The 18,451-nt window shown below is 45.0% G+C and overlaps 1 protein-coding gene across 1 annotated transcript; it reads left to right on the top strand.

The window, feature by feature from the left end:
* Positions 1-1,365: 1,365 nt before the first annotated feature.
* Positions 1,366-17,390, top strand: PARD6B (par-6 family cell polarity regulator beta). The gene is made up of 3 exons (XM_053926863.2): positions 1,366-1,820; positions 6,338-6,560; positions 14,186-17,390. Exons 1-3 carry the CDS (start codon positions 1,755-1,757, stop codon positions 15,013-15,015), a joined length of 1,119 nt encoding a protein of 372 aa, XP_053782838.1. The 5' UTR covers positions 1,366-1,754; the 3' UTR covers positions 15,016-17,390.
* The last annotated feature ends 1,061 nt before the right edge of the window (positions 17,391-18,451 follow it).

The raw sequence follows: 18,451 nt of genomic DNA, 5'->3' as shown, positions 1-18,451 counted from the left end.
TTCCCACAGCTTTCATTCTAGAGTGGAGGTGGATTACTCACAAAAAAACCCATGGGAAAACTGCAACTGTGAGTCACAGGGGCTGGGAAGGAGGTGTGCAAGGTGTTAGGAGAGAATTTGAGATGAGGGGCGGAAGGCTCTGAGGATGCAGGTGGAGATGAAGCACCCTAACCAGCTCTTCCTGGCCAAACACCTAACTAGCTCTTCCTGGCCAGCCGTCTCAGATTAGAAACTGCCCGCAGGCCCAGGCCCACCTCACTAGACAACTCGACAGCTCCTTGTTGAGCACAGTCCCACCGGTGAGCCCTTTTGCAGGTGGGTGGGGGGATTTAGGGGTCTCCTTCTCACCTCCCCAACACGACCGATGACCAATGCTAAATAGTGTCCCTGGGAGAGAGAACTAGGGCATTTGGAGAGAAGGATTCAATCTTTTGTTATCAGGGACAAAGCTCCATCACGGATGATGAACACAATCCGGAGGCTGTCATTGGTGGAAACAACGAATGACCAACAAATGGCTGGAGGACAGGAGAGACTTCAGAAATTAAAAACAAATAAAGAAGAATGAAGGAAAAAAGGAAAGCCCTGGAGGGCCTGTCTAGGAGAAATCCTGAGGGAGGCCAGACTTGCAAGGAGCCATCCCGGGCTTTGGCCCACTTTCCCTCCCTCTAAGCACCCACTCAATCCCTTGGGACCTGACGGATTGTAGAAAGAGTCTCTACGAACAAAACCAAGTCAGAAGAGCCCTGAGGTTCTTTTTCCCCCTAGTAACTGTAGCAGAAGCGGGAAAACTTGAATTTTGCAACCAGAGTTGCAGACTGACACCTAAAGGATGCAAATGGGTGGTGGAGGGGCGTTGTTTCAGACTGCAGCATCCCACAGTGCCAGCGGGAGGGGGACGGTGGACCCCATCCGCCCCACAGGGGCTGGGCGACGCGCCCAGTCGCGCGTTCCATCTCCCAGCGGGGTGCCAGCTCCAGCCCGGACCAGGGCGACCAGACACGCTCCTGCGCGTGCGCAAAGGGTCCACCCGCCCCCCCCCCCCCCTCCCCAGCTCGTCTCCAGGTGCGCTCGCGCTTCCGGCCTGCCAGCTGGGGGCGGAAACTCCAGAGCTCGTGCACGCGCTTTCTAGCTCCCATGCTAAGTCAGAGAGGCCCAAGGCTTCAGGTGATCCCGCCCCCCCTCGCAGCGCGAGGCCAATCGCGCCGCGGTGGGCGGGATTTTCGAGAAGGTGGCCCTCCCACGCTCAGCGCAAGACGCGTGCCGATTGGTTGGCGCCGTGGGCGCAGGTGCGCGCTTCCTATTGGGTGTGGACTGAGCGCGAGCCGCGGAGGCTTCCGAGGAGGCTGCAGGTGAACGCGCGCACGCGACGCGGCTCCTGCCAGGGTCGGGTGCGCGCGCGCGCGCGCGAGCTCGCGGGGGAAGCTGCCGAGCGCGAGGCTGCAGGTCCTGTCGCCCGTCGCCCGTGCTCCGCCCCCTCCTCCTCCTCCTTCTCGGGTGCCGCGGAGGCCCGGAGGGAGGGAGTCCCGTCCCCGCCCGCCGCGCGGCCAGTCGGACCCTCTGTCTTGCGGCGTTAGGAGCCAGCCGAGCATACCTCTGCGCGGAGACCCGAGCCGCAGCCGTCTATCTGCAGGTGCCTGTGAGGAGGCTCCCGGGCCGCAGCCACGTCCAGAGCCCTCTGGCCGCGCACTCTCTCCCCGCGCTCCCGGGGGGCGGCCCGGCTGGAAGAGGCCGCCGCGGGGCCCGGCCTCAGCATGAACCGCAGCCACCGACACGGGGCGGGCAGCGGCTGCCTGGGCACCATGGAGGTGAAGAGCAAGGTGCGCGGGGCCCTGCCTGGGCGGAGCGACCGACCTGATGGGAACGCGGGGGCCTGGGGAAGGCCAGGAGCTGGCCGGCGACGGCCTGGGGAGCTGCCCCGGCGTCCGGGGCAGTGCGGGGCGCGGTAGTGGGATTTAGAGGCCAGAGATAGTGGATGATAAACTTGCTGAGAAGGGGAGGAGGGTAAGGCCTGTGTCTGCTCCTGGCCCAGGTAGGTAGAAGACCATCGGAGCACTTTATCTCGTTCCTTACATCTCATTTGTGTTCGAGGATGGGAGTAAGGACCAGGGTACAGCAAGCCGTTTGAACGCAAAGTGGTTTCAAAACGTTTGGGGGAATTCCACCTCCTGGCCTATGAGTAAAAGGTGTTGGGAACACCCGTGGTCACAAAACGTTACCACCTTCAGTGGTTCAGAGTTGCATCGAGAGGTGAGGAGAGAGCCCAGTGAGCTAAAGGGCCCTTTGAAAGTTAGCCCTTGCATCCTGCTAGGGATTTTTCTGGCGCTAACTTTGGTATGCATTGAATCTGTAAAATTAACACTATCACCTTTCGTTTGAGTAGCACTTTACAGTTTGAGTCTGGATGCTCTTTTCATTCCAGCGTGCTACTTTTCTCCTGAAGTGTTTTCATTCTTGACCGGAGGTATGCCAATCTGCTGCTAATTGCTTAGGTATCCACTGAATTCCTACCCTGCCAGGCTCCCTGAGCAGGGTAGTCTGTAGGGCTTAGTTAGGGAATGCGTTCCAAAGGAGGGTTTGAGCTGGAATTTGAAGGTGATCCGTAGCCACGGGGACTTTTGGAGCAAGTATTTCGTGCATTGAAGAGCCAAAAGGAGCTTAGATAATCTGGTTTAATTCTCCGAGAAGACGGGGGTTTAGGAAGGTTATGACTTCTCCAAGCTCTGCCTTTAGGACAAAATCTGAGAGCCTTTTCACAAAGTAACTTCTCAGCTTTGTAGAATACAAAAAAGAGGACACTGGCTTGCTGGGCCCTGAGGACATGTCACATAGAGCCCCTAAGACCAAAACACACAGAAGACTAGGAGAAAGTAGAAGCATATCAACTTTAAAAATAACGAAACGTGGTTGAACCTAAGACTGCTTAGAATGCAAGCGAAGTAGGATAAGGAAAGCTTCCTGGAGCCTGTGGGTAGAATGGCTTTTATTATCTAGAGTTGATAAACAAAGTTCTGTAAGTTACTGTAATGAGATCATCACATCAAGCATATCTACATTCATTTTTTAACATCATTTTACAATGTTATCTGCAACTTAACTCACGTATCAGGACGGGCACTAGTTTCAGAAACCCTTCTGTTCAATAAGAACAGGAATGTAATCAAAGCAATTTAAGGTGTACGCTCTTCCCTGTGTCCCCCATGGAACTGCTGTAGCAAATCAAAGAAGGGACATGCTTAAAATAAAGGTTAAGATGATTAAAAATATAGAGTTTCCTTCTAGCAGTGTAATGGTGGTAGTGGTTGGTGCCCAAAGGTCGAATCTTCTAATGGCATTTCTGTTATAAATCTAGTTCGGTTTTGTGGGAGTTGAGGTGAAGAAAAGAAAAACACGGCATTGCATGATCTTAAAATTCAGTTTGTTGTCCTAATCTTGGTAGCAAGTCTTTAATTGTTTTTAATCATAGGGAGAAAATGAGTAGGAACCCTAGGTACACTGATAAATACTACCAAACAGTAATTAATCTCTCCGACTAGGAACCCTTGAGCACTTGGGGACTGGAATTTCAGGCTTTCTTCCCTTCTGTCAACTGATTGGTGAATCTTTCCCATACTTCTGTCTAACCTATATTATATATTTGACCCGCCATACTGCACTTTTAGTGAACCCTGACTCTTAAATTGGATCAAGGCATTCTGAGAACCTGCAGGGAATGAAGTGTCATCCCGCTGCTACTCTAGCTGTTGATAAATAGGCACAGTGCAGGCACTATTTCCCGTGTGTCTGTGTTTCAAGTAGATATGGTTGATACATTTTTCTTTAACGGAGTAAATAAAACACTTGTCATCTTTACCATTTAAACATATTGGGAGGGATGTCTGAAACAATGTTTCCTTTTTCACTGCTTTTGTGGCGTGGCAGCTTTTTACGAAGTCATCGGGAAGAGGTTAGGTTGTAACCACACCTAGGTAATACGCAAATCCACACTTCAGAATCCCTTTTTCTTCGGAGGAGAAAACAGTGTCAACTTCATCATCTTTGCTCACAGAAGGGGAAAATGGCACAAATAGGAGTAATGGGTAATGCAAATATAACTCTAGTTAAATTGTGATACCAGCTACCATGTGACTTTTTTGGTAACCGATTTATCTTCCTGTTGTGCCAGAGTTGAGAAAGTCCTTAATCAATGATCAAGGTAGTGTCCTTTAATAACCTTGGAACAGCCTTTGAGCTGTACATTGCCTAGTTTTTATTCGGGGACAAACAGTATGTTAAAATTAAGTTTGTATTTCTACAATGTGCCACAGGCGGTAGGAGAAGGCTGTTGATTCACATTCTGGGTGATCAGGACGGACCAGACCAGGCTAAACAAGCTGGAAATGGTTTACTTAGTGAAGAGTTGTTACTTGGTCTCAATTTTATCTCTAGCTTAGTATTTTCCCTTACATAGTAACAAGTTTTCTTAATCCTATTGTTTTGATCCAAGAAGCATAACAATTTCTCTTTTTTCCCTGCTAACATTTGCAAAAGGGCACATCTACTGTGAAGCCATACAGTTTTCCATTGTTTTAATCATAACATTTAAGCAAGAGGCAAAAAATGTTAGGCGAAGAATTTTCATCCAAACGCTTTAGTGAAAACATTGCAGCCCTAAAATGTTCAGTTATTAGATGTCCCTCCCTTTTCTGTGTCAGGGGACGTGATGAACCCTGGGATGAATTCAGAAAGCGCTAGGAACCTTAGGTTGTGATATCAGAATTTAAAAAAATGAAGGAGAAACTATGACTTTTGATAACATCATAAAACTCACTCTGATAGGAAGGGTGTTCCGAGTTTTTATTTACTTTGAAATGAGAAGGTGTGACTAAACTTTTTGAGAGGCCTAGATATGAGTCACCTTCTTTTCTTGACAAGTGTTAGTGTTTATGATTCAGGAATGTGTTTTGGAAACTTAATTATTTATTGGAGGTAAGAGGTGGTTTTAGTGAGTTTTAATGTAACACTAGTGAGTAGCATAAGTATGAGCTCTTACTTCATGGAGTGAGGGCTGTAACTCCAGATAGACATAGGGCCCTTGGGAAAAAGGATCGACATATTTGTAACCTCAAATTATTCCGTAAGGGACTTTTTCTGCGTGATGCTTATGGCTGTATTAGTAGTACATTAATACTTCTTACTAATAATATCTACTTAGAGAAAAAATGAGTTAAGTGTCAAGCTCATTTGGCAAATACTTGTTTAAAATTTTTTTTAATCAGCCTCTGAACTTAACTGAGCCTTTAATATCTGGTCTCCACAGTGGTTCCCAGGAGGGTGATTATAGTTATGTAGCTGGTAGACTTCTGTGGCTGGTACACTTTTTGAGGAAGGCTGATCAACCTTTCTTAGTTTCCACCTTTGGGGAAATGCCATGCTAGTCCCATAGTAAGTCCTAGAGATGCTGTTTTCCATGGACTAGAAGTCCGTCAGTCCTCAGTGTTGAATAAGAGCTACTTGACTGGTCTGGCATCTGGAGCACAGGTGTGATTCTAGAGTAGGGAAGCGGACCTGAGACTCTGAATTGTGAAGGTAACTGTTGGGCCTGGTGGAGACCTCGTGCATTCCCCATTGGTGGGATCCCACAATACCTGTCTGATGTAATTCTTGCTCCTTCAGTCTCTGGGGTCTAGCACTGTGCTAAGTATACAAACACTCCTCGTGTTAATTGGATAGTTGTAGGACCTGTATTCAATGTATTAATAAAGCTTTTTACAGTATTAACATAGGGAAGATGCTTATCTCTAGACCTAGTTCTTATGCAGTATGCCTCCATTTGTGTCGTACTTTAAACGCCAAGAAGCTCATAGCCCTTTCTGCACGTTACACGTTTTGTTGTTACTTCTGGCCACTTCCTGTGAAATCGCAATTTTCTTTTTGCGGGGAGGAAACTGAGATGCTTCTTGTGAATGGTCAAAAGAAAGACTTGGGCCCATCTTCTTCCCCCGTGGCCTGAGTGAGGAGAGGTCTGCTGTCGGGATCTGGGATGCAGACAGGGTTTGAGATGATCCACACTGTTCAGGACAGTCCCCAGTAAGGCCTGGGTGCCCCAGGGGTGGAGTTGAACCTGCATGGCTCTCTTGAAGGTGATGCCTTTCAGAGACACGGCATGGAGAAGGCACGTTCCCGTGCCTTGTGCTGTTTTTATCTGCACATAATGCGGTTTCTGACAATAGTCGGTGTCCCTGGAACTGTCTCCATTATTAAGGGAATGAATATGCCTGATAATTTTTCTATGGCATGCATTTTAAAATCGAGACCTGTTCCTTTTTAAATTAACACGAGTTTATTATATTTATAGTTCGGAGCTGAATTCCGTCGTTTTTCACTGGAAAGATCAAAACCGGGGAGATTTGAGGAGTTCTACGGATTACTGCAGCATGTCCATAAGATCCCCAACGTTGACGTTTTAGTAGGCTATGCGGACGTCCACGGAGACTTGCTGCCTATAAATAATGACGATAACTACCACAAAGCTGTTTCAACGGCCAATCCGCTGCTTAGGATTTTTATACAAAAAAAGGGTGAGTACCACTGTTTACAGTAATTGTTTTAGACATAGAAGTAGTTTGTTTTCATCATCGGTAAGATACACAGACTTTGCCACAAACGTAATGAATAGACATTTTGTGTGAATCTTCTTATCGTAGTAAGTAACACGTGGGTTTAAAACATTTTTGATATTGTTGGTTTGATAATTATGTTTACACTTCACTAAGTGTACCCAGAAATTTGTGTTTTTATTTACTTTATTTATAACCCTCTTAGGTTTTTTAAAAAACAGAAATTAGGAAGTTATTGCATCTTCGCTTCATTGAGTGAAATTGCGTCCATTCAGAAAGATGGGGTGGAAAGAGGGTGACCCTGGAGTCAGAGAAACATCCTAGTTTCTGGTGGCAGCCACCTTTCAGGTGCCGTCTTTACTACTAAATACGCACCTAACGGGAAGCGGCTTGTCCTTCCTGGGTCTCAGTGTGTCTTTCTACAGAATAAATGTACTATCTCATAGATTTGCTAGAAAGATTAAAGGAGCTAAGTGCAGTGCCCTGGCATGTAGTGGGCAAGTATCCAGTGAATATTTCCTTTCCCTTTTAGGCTATTTTTCACAGACATAAAATTAGTTAATTATCTGGAAAAGTAGATAGCAGTTCATTATTTTGGAGGAATGTAAACATTCACATTAGTCTTGCAAAAAGAACATTTGAAACAACCAGTCCATATGGCAAGCATTTTTTAATGGTTTTCGAGTCCTAAACTTTTTTTTTTTCTTTTTTTAAGCTTTGGGCTTCCTTCAAGGGTGTGTCTGTCCTCCTGGAGACGGGTGGGGCGTGTGCTGCTTCGCCCCTGCCTCTGGTAAATGAAGAGGTTGGTTCAGAAAGCCAGCGGGAGAGCAGCAGGCCCTGTGTTGGTGGGGTGATTAAAGGGTCGCTGTGTTTGTAAACCAACCCCAGAAGCCAGAGAATGGGTAGGGATTACCCTTGAAGATGAAACTTTCTTTCCAATCAGTTGATAAGCACAGAACCACTCCCAGGGCTTTGAAATTCCACTGATTATGTATCTTAGCTTTTCTGGGTTTGGAGGAACTAAAGTCCACCAGCATAGTGAACTGCCAAGGGTAATCTATGTCTGTATCACTTGGCTATTCACAAAATACTAACAAACTCACAACTTTCCTTAAGACCTACCTCCCCCCCCCCCCCCCCCCCCCGCCCCCACGGTGAACTTTTTAGATAACGGGTGTGGTACGATTAGAGGATTACGGCAAGAGATTAACCTGGCTATTGGGATGAGTTGGAGTGAGCGCAGAACATGGAGAGGAATTGCCTTAGAAAGAAACGGGGTTTGGTTTTAGGGCAGAGAAGCATATCTGGCTGGTGAGTTTCAGCCATGGGAATGTAGGGAGTTAGAAATATTAAGTGGAGACCAAGGAGAGACCCTTGGAACACTGTGCATGCAATGTTAGAGGAGCAGGAGCTGCACCAGGGGGCAGGAGGACAGAACATGCGAGTGGCATTTGTCATTCTGAGCAGAGTAATTTAAATAATTGTTGAATAGGAGGCCTTTCTTCCTAGCCGGTGTCATTTTCATTAAAAACTTAGTTGCTTTTTGGAATGTGTTATTCAAATGTAGAATGACTATTTTTAAACGACTGCCATTTGACAATCATCCCCTTCGTTAGGAAGATTATAAGAGTTGGATTATAGCCCCACGTGTTTTTGTTACTGGAATTGTAACACTTGATCACGGGATTAATTCATCCTAACATCTTTTAAGGACAGTTTTCTTCTGCTATTTCCTTTTTCAATGTTTCTCTGTCAACAAAACTTCTATGTCGTAGAGGTAAACATCCAATACAATTAATAGTCCTTAGAGTTTGGCTTAGAAATAGGCAGTCCATTCAACAGAATTTTTTTTAAATACAAATCTAAGCCCTGGCTGCTGTGGCTCAGTGGATTGAGTGCGGGCCTGCGAAGCAAAGGTTCTCCGGTTCCATTCCCAGTCAGGGCACATGCCTGGGTTGCGGGCCAGGTCCCCAGTTGGGGACACATGAGAGGCAACCACACATTGATGTTTCTCTCCCTCCCTTCCCCTCTCTCTAAAAATAAATAAAAAAATATATATAAATTTAATACAAAATGTGATTTAAGCCAAAAATGAGCATTAAGTTGTTCCACTCATTCCTGCTTAAAACCCTGTACTGGCTCTTCATTGCATCCAGAATAAACTCCCTCCTGATGTGGCCTTCGCAAGCTCCTCTCGTCCCATCCCCCCACTCCCTCAGCACAACCAGCCACACGGGCTTTCTGTCTCTTGGGCATGGTTGCTGTCTCTGCTTTTGCACTTGCTTTTGCTCCTAAAGAAGCTTTCCCTCCAGCCCTTTGCACCTTCAGATCTTAGCTCAGAGAACTTGGAGGGGTCCCTTCTGACCACCCTGGCTCCAGGGCCATACCCCCCACCTTTAGCAGATTAACTACCTTCTGAAGACCTGGAATTCAGAATTTCTTTGAAGTAAAAAGCTCGCGATTGAATGCGTAAGCTCCTTGATATCCTGGACTTGAAGATAGTACTGAAAAGTTTTATATTTTATAATAATTTGTTAGAAGACAATCCCCATACTCTATTTCTAGGGCTGTTATCTTGGAAGCAAAAACAAAAAACCTGATATCTGAAAACTTATTTTCACAGAGAGGATTCCCAGGTCTCTTGCCAACTCCCACCCCCACTGGAGTTTAGGGTATCATTTATTTGAGAGAGAGGGAGAGAAGGCACGGAGTAGAGTTTTCCCTCTCTTGTTTAGATTACCATTGTGTGGCCAACAGTATTAGAAAACAGTCAGAGGTTGTACCTGTAAAGAATACTCAGGTTATTCCTGTAGGTTTGGAAGACAGCCAGGGAAATGTGTATTTTTTAAAAGCTTCCCAGCCAGTCACGGTGAGCAGCCAAGTCTGGGGTCTGCTGACATGCGCAGACCCCTCGCCAGATCTGATGAGATGTGCTCGCCACAGCGGGACCTGCCTCTGAATGACGTGAGACAAATGCGTTTACATCTTGGGTTCAGTCGAAGGGGCTTGTTGGAAACACCGGAAGGGACTTGCTTCAAATGTTGTCTTGCTCCGAACGTGTGTTGTGGCCCACACACCTGTCACTGGCAGGCTCCCAAATGACCTCTTAGAACTTTACTGGGCAGTGCATGTTATTTTGTAGATGTGTCTTAAGGGTTATATTCTAATGAATCAGGATTTAATTGAGAAATGGTCTCAGGGATATACACTTTAATAGAAACTTGTGAAAAACAGTTTAATAAGAGCTACGACCTCCGAGATTAAAAGTTCAATGAAGAGGAATTGCGGTGTAACATCTCAGAAGATGACACCAGTTCTCATGACCTGGGAGCCACTTGGACACATACCTGTTTTTCAGTCACCAAGCCTGCTGTAATTATTTTTCAAGTGTAGTTCCCTATCTCTACTGGCTCTGCTCCAGGCCACGCCCCACCCTAGAACTGTAACATCCTCCTGTCTTCCCTCAGGTCCCTTCCTTCTCCACCTTGTGGCCAGAATGAGCTTTAGAGAAAGACCCAAACCCTTGGATTTTTTTCCTCATTGCTGTTAGGCTGAAGTCCACAATCCTTAACCCTTCCTCGGAGGCCCTGTCGGTCTGCGGGCCCCTGGCTGCCTCTGACTGGTTCAGGACTCCTCCTTCTCCCTCCCCGCCTGCCCTTTAGCCTCACCACAGTCACGGGCCAATAAGGAGGTTTCTGTCAACAAACCCACCTGCGTACATGGTGATCTCATTAGCATAATGGAGCTGAAACATTCCTGTCGCCCAGTGAGGTAGCTGCACTGCGTAAGGTCGCAGTGCATCGCATTCCTCACGTGCTTCTGCTGCTGGTGCTGGTGCTGCTGCTGGTGCGGACACGCTGCGCTGCGGTCCTGTGAAAGCCCAGCATGTGCAGTTCTGGCCAGTCCTTATTCCCTGACTGTGTTCCCGGGGTAGGTATGTGTTGTACTGCGCTGTACTTTGCATCCTCATTTTACAGATTATTTTCTGTTGGTGAAGGAAAAGTTTGCTGTGAACAGTGTGCGCTGTTAACACCACCAGTATCCTCCTCTTACGCCTCTTGATTGTTATTTTCTCTTGTGCTTGATTTAATCGCATGAAGTTTTGTGCAGTAACCTGCTGTACAGGCTGGTAGCCTGGGAGCAGTAGGCTAGGCTGTGTAGCCTCCGTGTGCAAGCAGGTCACACCATCTAGGCTCGTGTCAGTCACTGTGAGGCTCACAGCACAAGGAAATCACCTAAGGATGGATGCGTTTCTTAGAGTGCATCCCTGTCGTTAAGCAGTGCGTGACTGCTCATTGGACCTTTGTCGACCCCTCCCATTCTCCTCTTCATTCATTGTCTTCCGTACCTGCAACATTCTTCCCACCCTTCCACCTGATTCGCTGCTCTGCTTTCCAGTCTCAGCATGATGCTCACTTTCCTGGAGAAGCCTTGCCTTACTCTGTGAACCAGGCTAGGTGCCCATTTACACATCTGCCCCGCACAGTGGACGTTGCCACTCTTGGCGCCTCTGTGATGCTTTAATCACTTGGGGTTGTCAATAGCCATTTGGACTGTGAGCGCCGTGAAAGCAGGCACCTTACCTGCTCCGTTCATTGGGTCTGCAGCATAGCACAGAGCTTGGCCGCACACAAGGTGCTTCCTAATCTGGTAATAGATTTTTCTTACTAGGAAGCAAGCTTTGAATATTGCTTTATTTTTAATTCTCACCTGAGGACATTTTTTCATTACTTTTAGTGAGAGAGAGAGAGAAACATCAGTGTGAAAGAGACATCACTTGGTTGCCTCCTCATATGCGCCCTGACTGGGGATTGAACCGCAGCCTGGGTATGTGCCCTGATGGGGAGTCAAACCCATGACCTTTTGGTCTATGGGATGATGCTCCAACCAACTGAGCCACACCAGCCAGGGTTGAATATTGCTTTAAGTGGCGTTTAATCCTTGTGAAGTTCCCAGATCTATTTCATTTAACCATTTTGGATTAGAACAAGGGTTGGCAAACTAAGGCTTGCTGGCTGTTTTGTAAATAAAGTTTTCTTGGAACACGGCCATGTTCCTTCCTTAATGGACTGCCTGTGGCTGCTTTTGCAACAGAAACTGTGGGGCCTGCAATACCTAAAATATTTACTGTATAACCCTTCAACCCCTGGATGAGGACAACTTGAAAAACCATTTTATTTCACCCTGTCTTCCCACTGAACTTCAAACAGGTCGTCACCTTGAACTTTCTTGACAACTCCGCCGTGAACTGTTCCTGCTTTGTTACCACACAGGGAGGCTGATGGGTTCACATACAGCTTTTTAAAATTTTTCCAGATTTACTTTTCCTCCGCTGTAGGCTTTTATTTCTTGTGTCTGTGTCCACCACTCACTGGTGGACCCTTGCCCCTCCCTCTGAATGTGTAACTCAGAGTCTCTGCGGGCTGAGGAATGAGAGAGCCAGGCTTTTCAGAATTAATGTTTCAAGAGGAAGGGGTGCAAAAGGAGGGCTTGTTCGTAAAGCACAGGAGCTCTTCATGTGGGGAGAAGTGAGACACCTGCTTCGGCAGGTCAGGAGCCTTGCAGGTGGGTCCTGGTCGATCCTGTCAGTGGAGATGGTCAGCGGGGCGGCAGGCTCGGGATGAGTGAGTGTCGCCCTCGAAGCCTACATCGTGCACTGTTACGTAAGCCTGGTTTGTGCAAGTGGAAGGTTGCTATGAACCAGGTTTCCAAACTTCCCATCACGTGCTGAGCTCAGTGCTTTGGTAGACACGCTCTGGTAGAAAGTGAACTCCTATTCCGTGTGGACATTCACCTTTACACTTTTTAAACTAACAGCCTGCACCCTGGCTTCCTGCCAAAATATTGTTTCCCAGTGCCTGGAAACTGATTAGCTGGATGGGAGAACAAAGGTGCCTTTGTATGGGGGCGGATTGCTTTTGAGAATTTAGCAGGGTGCATTCAAACAGACTGGATGCGGTGCCCAGCTATGCAGATTTGGGGCTTTTTTGGTCAGGTTTCCCATGAGGAGGTATGTAGGCAGCCTAACTTTGTTCTCAGTTTGTATGGTCTGGAGCTTTCCTTATATTTATTGTGTGGGCTTTTTAAATTGATTGTTTCAAAATGAAAATATATAATTTTGAAAAAGAACATTTACAAGATAATTGTTGTTAGATTTTTGGCCAACTTTTGCTGAAAAGATCCTTGTGGCAATGGATTTATTTCCAAAGCCAAATTATAAATAAATATCTGCCTCTGTAAGAACACAATATAAGTACTTTATCTATAAATGAGACAAAATTGTCCCCGGGAGGGGAAAATGCCAAAAAAAAAATCAAGTATCCCTAGTCTTGTACATTTCTCTGAAACTAACTTTTTAAAAAGATTTTATTTATTTATTTCTAGAAAGAGGGAAAGCGGGGGAGAAAGAGAGGGAGAGAAACATCAATGTGTGGTTGCCTATTGTATGCCCCCTACTGGGGACCTGGCCTGCGACCCAGGCACATGCCCTGACTGGGAATCAAACCGGCAACCCTTTGGTTCTCAGGCTGGCACTCAATCCACTGAGCCACACCAGCCCGGGCTGATACTAACTTTTGAAGAAGGTTCAAGTAGTATGAAAAAAAGAACTCCACGCTCTGACACAGGTGGCACTGAACATTCATTGTGCAGATGTGTTGGATATCAGCCTCGAAAGAAAACCTGGTGCAGCCTTTTCTGTGTGACTTCGCCTGTCCCCTTCGTTTCTTTGTTTATGAAGATGGTAACAGCTATCAGTAAGGGGGGCGCGAGCAGCATGGAGAGAACACAGACTGAAGCCCTGGGCGGTGGCCTGACACCAGGGTTTTAAACTAGTTCGCGGTCGTGTTGAGCGGGCTTTTGTCTCTTATTTTACCCCTTTCCAGTCGTTTTTGAAGCACGATTTCGCCTTTTGTGCCTGCTGTTAATTTCATTTCCTTTTCTACCTCTCCTTCTCTGGTGAGGAAGATGGTCTTCCTGCAGCAGTGCGTGGTTTGAGGGTATCTGGTGGTGGGTGCCCTGCTTTCCCTTAGTTTTCATCGGAGGTTATAAATTGTTGGCTTGAAGAATGAATTCAACCCCCAGATGTTATTTAGCTCAAATAGATTTTTGTTGTTGTTTAACTGATGTCAGCATTTAAAAATGGGAAGATTTTTACCTAAAAAACATGAGTCTGGCAAATTCCTACAGTCCAGGAAGAAAAACTGTCTGGAGTTTAGAGAAGCTGTGTCATTCATTAAACGGGGCAAAATATATTTTAAGTAACTTGTTTAAGAATGTTAGCAGTACTTCCCAGAATTTCATTTGCCATACTTAATGTTGTTTAATTGTTACTGAACTTTATCAAATTTAGCTTGAACATTCAGTAATTTTATGACGTGTGCTTGAGAGGGCCACCTAGTGGTTTTTTCTGATACAGCCTATCAGTTGCACTACATTTTGATCCACTTAGATAGAATAAGCTAATATTTAACTAGTGTGTTTATGTACCAAATATATTTAAGTTATTCTTTCTGTACGGATTCAACTGTAAATAAATGGGTGTTTTCACAACGTTTCCATAATTATTTTATTTTATTTTTAAACAGAAGAAGCAGACTACAGTGCCTTTGGTACAGACACATTAACAAAGAAGAAGAACGTTTTAACCAATGTATTGCGCCCTGACAACCATAGGAAAAAGCCACATATAGTCATTAGCATGCCCCAAGACTTCAGACCTGTGTCTTCCATCATAGACGTGGATATTCTCCCAGAAACGCATCGCAGGGTCCGTCTTTACAAGTACGGCACTGAGAAGCCCCTCGGGTTCTACATCCGGGACGGCTCCAGTGTCAGGGTCACGCCCCACGGCTTAGAGAAGGTCCCGGGGATCTTCATATCCAGACTTGTCCCCGGGGGTCTGGCTCAGAGCACAGGACTACTGGCTGTTAATGACGAAGTTTTGGAAGTGAATGGCATAGAAGTTTCAGGGAAGAGTCTGGACCAAGTAACAGACATGATGATCGCAAACAGCCGCAACCTCATCATAACGGTGAGACCTGCGAACCAGAGGAACAATGTTGTCAGGAACAGTCGGACCTCCGGCAGCTCCGGCCAGTCTACGGACAACAGCCTCCCTGGCTACTCACAGCAGACCGAACCAAGCTACGGGCCAGAGGACGAAGACAGCGATGAAGACGACCTTGTTATCGAAGATAACGGAGTGCCACAGCAGATTCCCAAAGCTGTTCCTAACACGGAGAGCCTAGAATCATTAACGCAGATAGAGCTCAGTTTGGAGTCTGGGCAGAATGGTTTTATCCCTTCTGGCGAAGTGAGCTTAGCACCCGTAGCCAGCGGCACCAACACTGAATTTGAAACGCGCGTTCCCGATCAGAAACTCTTAGAAGAAGACGGAACAATCATAACACTATGAAACCACTGGCTGAAGGTTTTCTGAGTGAGGAGGCTGTTGGGACGCGTAGACCTGGCTCGTGTACAGCATATGTACCTCTGACCCAGTGACCCAGAATAGGCATGAGAAACAAGAATATTGCAAGCTTAAAATGTCATTAAAATAGGTTGATAATTGCTAATACAGACTTTGGAGGGTCAGAGGTGAATTTAAGTCTGAATCAAAGGGGCCTTTGCTGATGCAATTATGTGCTTTGGCGATTTTGTCTGCAGAGAACTGGATGTTCGAGCGCACTCTCAGCACCGTGTGACAGGACTGGATCATTTCTGTGTGAAGTGGTTGCGTATTTAACCTGCTGTGCAGAGCCCAGTTAATGTTTCCTTTTTATATATATATATATATATTTTAATTCTAATGTGAAAGAAAAGTCTGATTCTATCTTTTGGTACCTTGGGGACCTCAGCTCCTATGTTCTCCGTATTTTATTTTGATTTTTTAATGGTGTTCCTCTGTTGCGAATTGTAATGAGTAATTTTTTTCAAGTGTTTTTCCCCCCCTAATTTCTAAGAAATCAAATCTATTGATCGTTTTTAGGAGTTGCTTCCTACGTTACAAGGCATCGAAACTATGTTCCTGAATTAAGAAACTCTTAATGGTCGTTCAGGTCCGTGCCTGTCCATCCTGTAGTGTAGCTCTCATGCCCACAAACTCACTCCAAATGGGTGTGACTTTGTGTTGGGAACGGCAGTTCCGTCGACGCTGGGCTTGTGGGAGACTCTCCCCTGGCCTCAGCCCCTTCTCGACCTCTTCTCAGCCGCGTTCCCGATCTCACTGGAGACCGTCCCTTTGGTGGTTTGTGCGTGTGTCATTGGTGTGCTCTCTGTACTCTTTAATGTATACGAGTAGTGCGAATCACGTTGAATAAAAAAGGCACCCAGATTAAGAGATTCTTACACCCAGGACAAACTTGTGCACTTTTTATATGAACAATTTGGGTTTTCCTTCATGGGATTTCTAGGGACACTGCCTACACTTTATGAAAATGATATAGTATTCACCTTTGACAGGTAGAGTTTATCACTATTAACTTTATGAGGATATTTATTACTTTCCAATGCATCCACTTAGAACAAGTAAGAGTAAGGCTGCTAACTTGCGTTCCTCGCCTGGTTTTACTGTATGGTGTGTGTGAACACTGCAGTATGCTTGTATATAGAAACTAAGAATAGTGTGAAGTACGTAAGTCCTCTTATGTACTTACAGATATTACTCTCAGTTATTTATTGATTAATTTTATGGTAGGGCTCGTATGGCTACCTTATAACAGTTGCGTGCTATTAAAACAATGAAGAATCCAAGGACTCCGTTTTGAAGGTTATTTTCTCTCTATGGTCAAAATATGAAGAAGTAAAGTCTTGATTAAAATGACGATCAGCAGACTCAACACTTAAACGTATTTTGTTCACATTACCACTAAACACATTATCACTAAACTATTATAACTGTACAGCACTGTGTACTGGCAATGGACTTTTTATTGAATTCACCCGAGTTCTTCTACTACGTACCACGACTGTTTTTGAGGGGCACCCTAGCTTTAGCATTCTGTGAGTTTTATAAGTTTGACTCTTGAATGGCGAAACGATAATGATGTGTAAGGTTAAACTTCATTGATACGCAGTGCTAGGGGTTCAGCATTTTAAGTAAAAATACTTTCACACACTACCTCTCTCTGGCTCTCCCTTTTTTTTTTTTTTTTTCAACAAAGTTTTAACATCAGAACTTTTCTTGCGGGGGGAAAACACTTCAGGGCTTGACTTTTTGTACAAATTTTAACTGTAAAATACAGACTCGTCCTGGGTGTGGTATTCATGAAAATGGGGGGTCGAAGCTGCTAGTGTGTTTTGTTTTAATCGTCAGTGGTGTTTTCAACTAGATCTCATGTACTGGTAAAATAATTGATTATTAGACGTATTGTAAAACCAATAGATCTTGGTTATACAATAAAATGTCATTTCATTGGTAGTCTGAATCAATTATTTCAAGTGTATCATCATTAACCAAAATATCAGTGGATTCAGCACAAAATTTTCTAGTACCGAATGTCCAGCTTAACTGTGAATTTTGTTCTGTACCTTTAAGTAAATTTATGATATTGTTCTCGTGTGCTATCAACAAAATGTATGTACTTTTTGTGAACTATGAATTTTCTAATTAAATTTTACATACGACAACATGATTTTTACATGGATGATACTTTGTTTAAACTATCAAATGTCAGTATTTTACTACAATTTTATTATAAAATGTACATTATCATTAACTGAACTTTGATTTTAAAAATCAAATTAGCTTTAGTTGTATATTATTTTTTACAAATAAAGATAGACTTGTATAAAGGCTACTTTCTTGTTTGCAAATATATGAAAAGTCACCCAATGATTATTTACCGAGCACCCATCATATATGTTATAGCAAGGTCCTGACACCCTTACTTTTAATTTTTTAGTGGTAAACACCAAAGTGTACGTACATCCACCACGATTCTGTTTGCGTGTATAGATGGGAAGGTAGCACTGGAAATGCAGTTCATTCTGGTAAAGTGAGAAACTGCATGCTCATCCTTCCAGAGTTACCATTTAGGGTCAGATTATTTGAAACAAGGAAAAAGTGGTTTGGAATGTGACAGTTTATCTTCTGAAACTCAAATTCACTTAGTTTTACTTTTTATTGCCACCCCGTATGGATTGAATTCAGTTTATACTGAAAAATGTAAGAGGCCTGAGATACCGTAGACCACTCCTAATCCCAAATTAGTCCCCTTGTCATTGGCCTAGTTGATCTCTGCTAACTGGTGTGAAGGGTGACAATCCTGATGCCTTCTCCCAATTAACAGATCGGGAGTCCTCTGAGGAAAAACTCAGCCTCCTGGTTATAGACCCCTTCACATCACGGACTGGTACCCTTGTGCTGCATCTCACACTTGGTGTTCACTTCGATTTCAGGGTCCATGGTGGTGTACTAAAACATTTCACCCCAAAGTGTGACCCCAAGGTTGTATCTTAAATCCCTGCTGTGTTCCAAGTTTCCAATCCAGGCAAGAAAGAAAATTTGATTTTGAAGTCGCAGCAATTTACAAGGAAAGGCTAGCCCCTCTGGTTGTGTATCCACCTTAAGGTGCTCGAGTTCCTGGTTAGCAACAGGTAATTGGCTTTGACTTCCCCGTCTTTAGATGGGTGGAGGTGGACGGTTAAATTGTGGGGGGGAACTTTGGTAGGTGAGCTCTCCTAAGAAAATTTGAGGAGGCCTTCCTTGAGACACTGAAAGTTGTTTTTTAAAAATTTTTATTGTTATTCAATTACAGTTGTCTGCCTTTTCTCCCCATCCCTCCACCCCAGAGACACTGAAAGTTTTGACTTGTGACAACATGTCACTTGGTGATGGTGGCTGTACTGGG

Source organism: Desmodus rotundus, chromosome 6, assembly GCF_022682495.2.
Source record: "Desmodus rotundus isolate HL8 chromosome 6, HLdesRot8A.1, whole genome shotgun sequence".
In the NCBI taxonomy this organism is placed as follows: Eukaryota; Metazoa; Chordata; class Mammalia; order Chiroptera; family Phyllostomidae; genus Desmodus; species Desmodus rotundus.
The sequence above is the reverse complement of the archived record's forward strand: the minus strand, read 5'-3'. Positions and strand labels throughout refer to the sequence as shown.

What these genes read in the sequence shown, in the direction of transcription:
- PARD6B (XM_053926863.2), top strand. Translation starts at nt 1,755, where the DNA reads ATGAACCGCAGCCACCGACACGGGGCGGGCAGCGGCTGCCTGGGCACC. An exon ending in CCATGGAGGTGAAGAGCAAG is followed by an intron (nt 1,821 to 6,337) that starts GTGCGCGGGGCC and finishes TTATATTTATAG; the next exon opens with TTCGGAGCTGAATTCCGTCG. An exon ending in GATTTTTATACAAAAAAAGG is followed by an intron (nt 6,561 to 14,185) that starts GTGAGTACCACT and finishes ATTTTTAAACAG; the next exon opens with AAGAAGCAGACTACAGTGCC.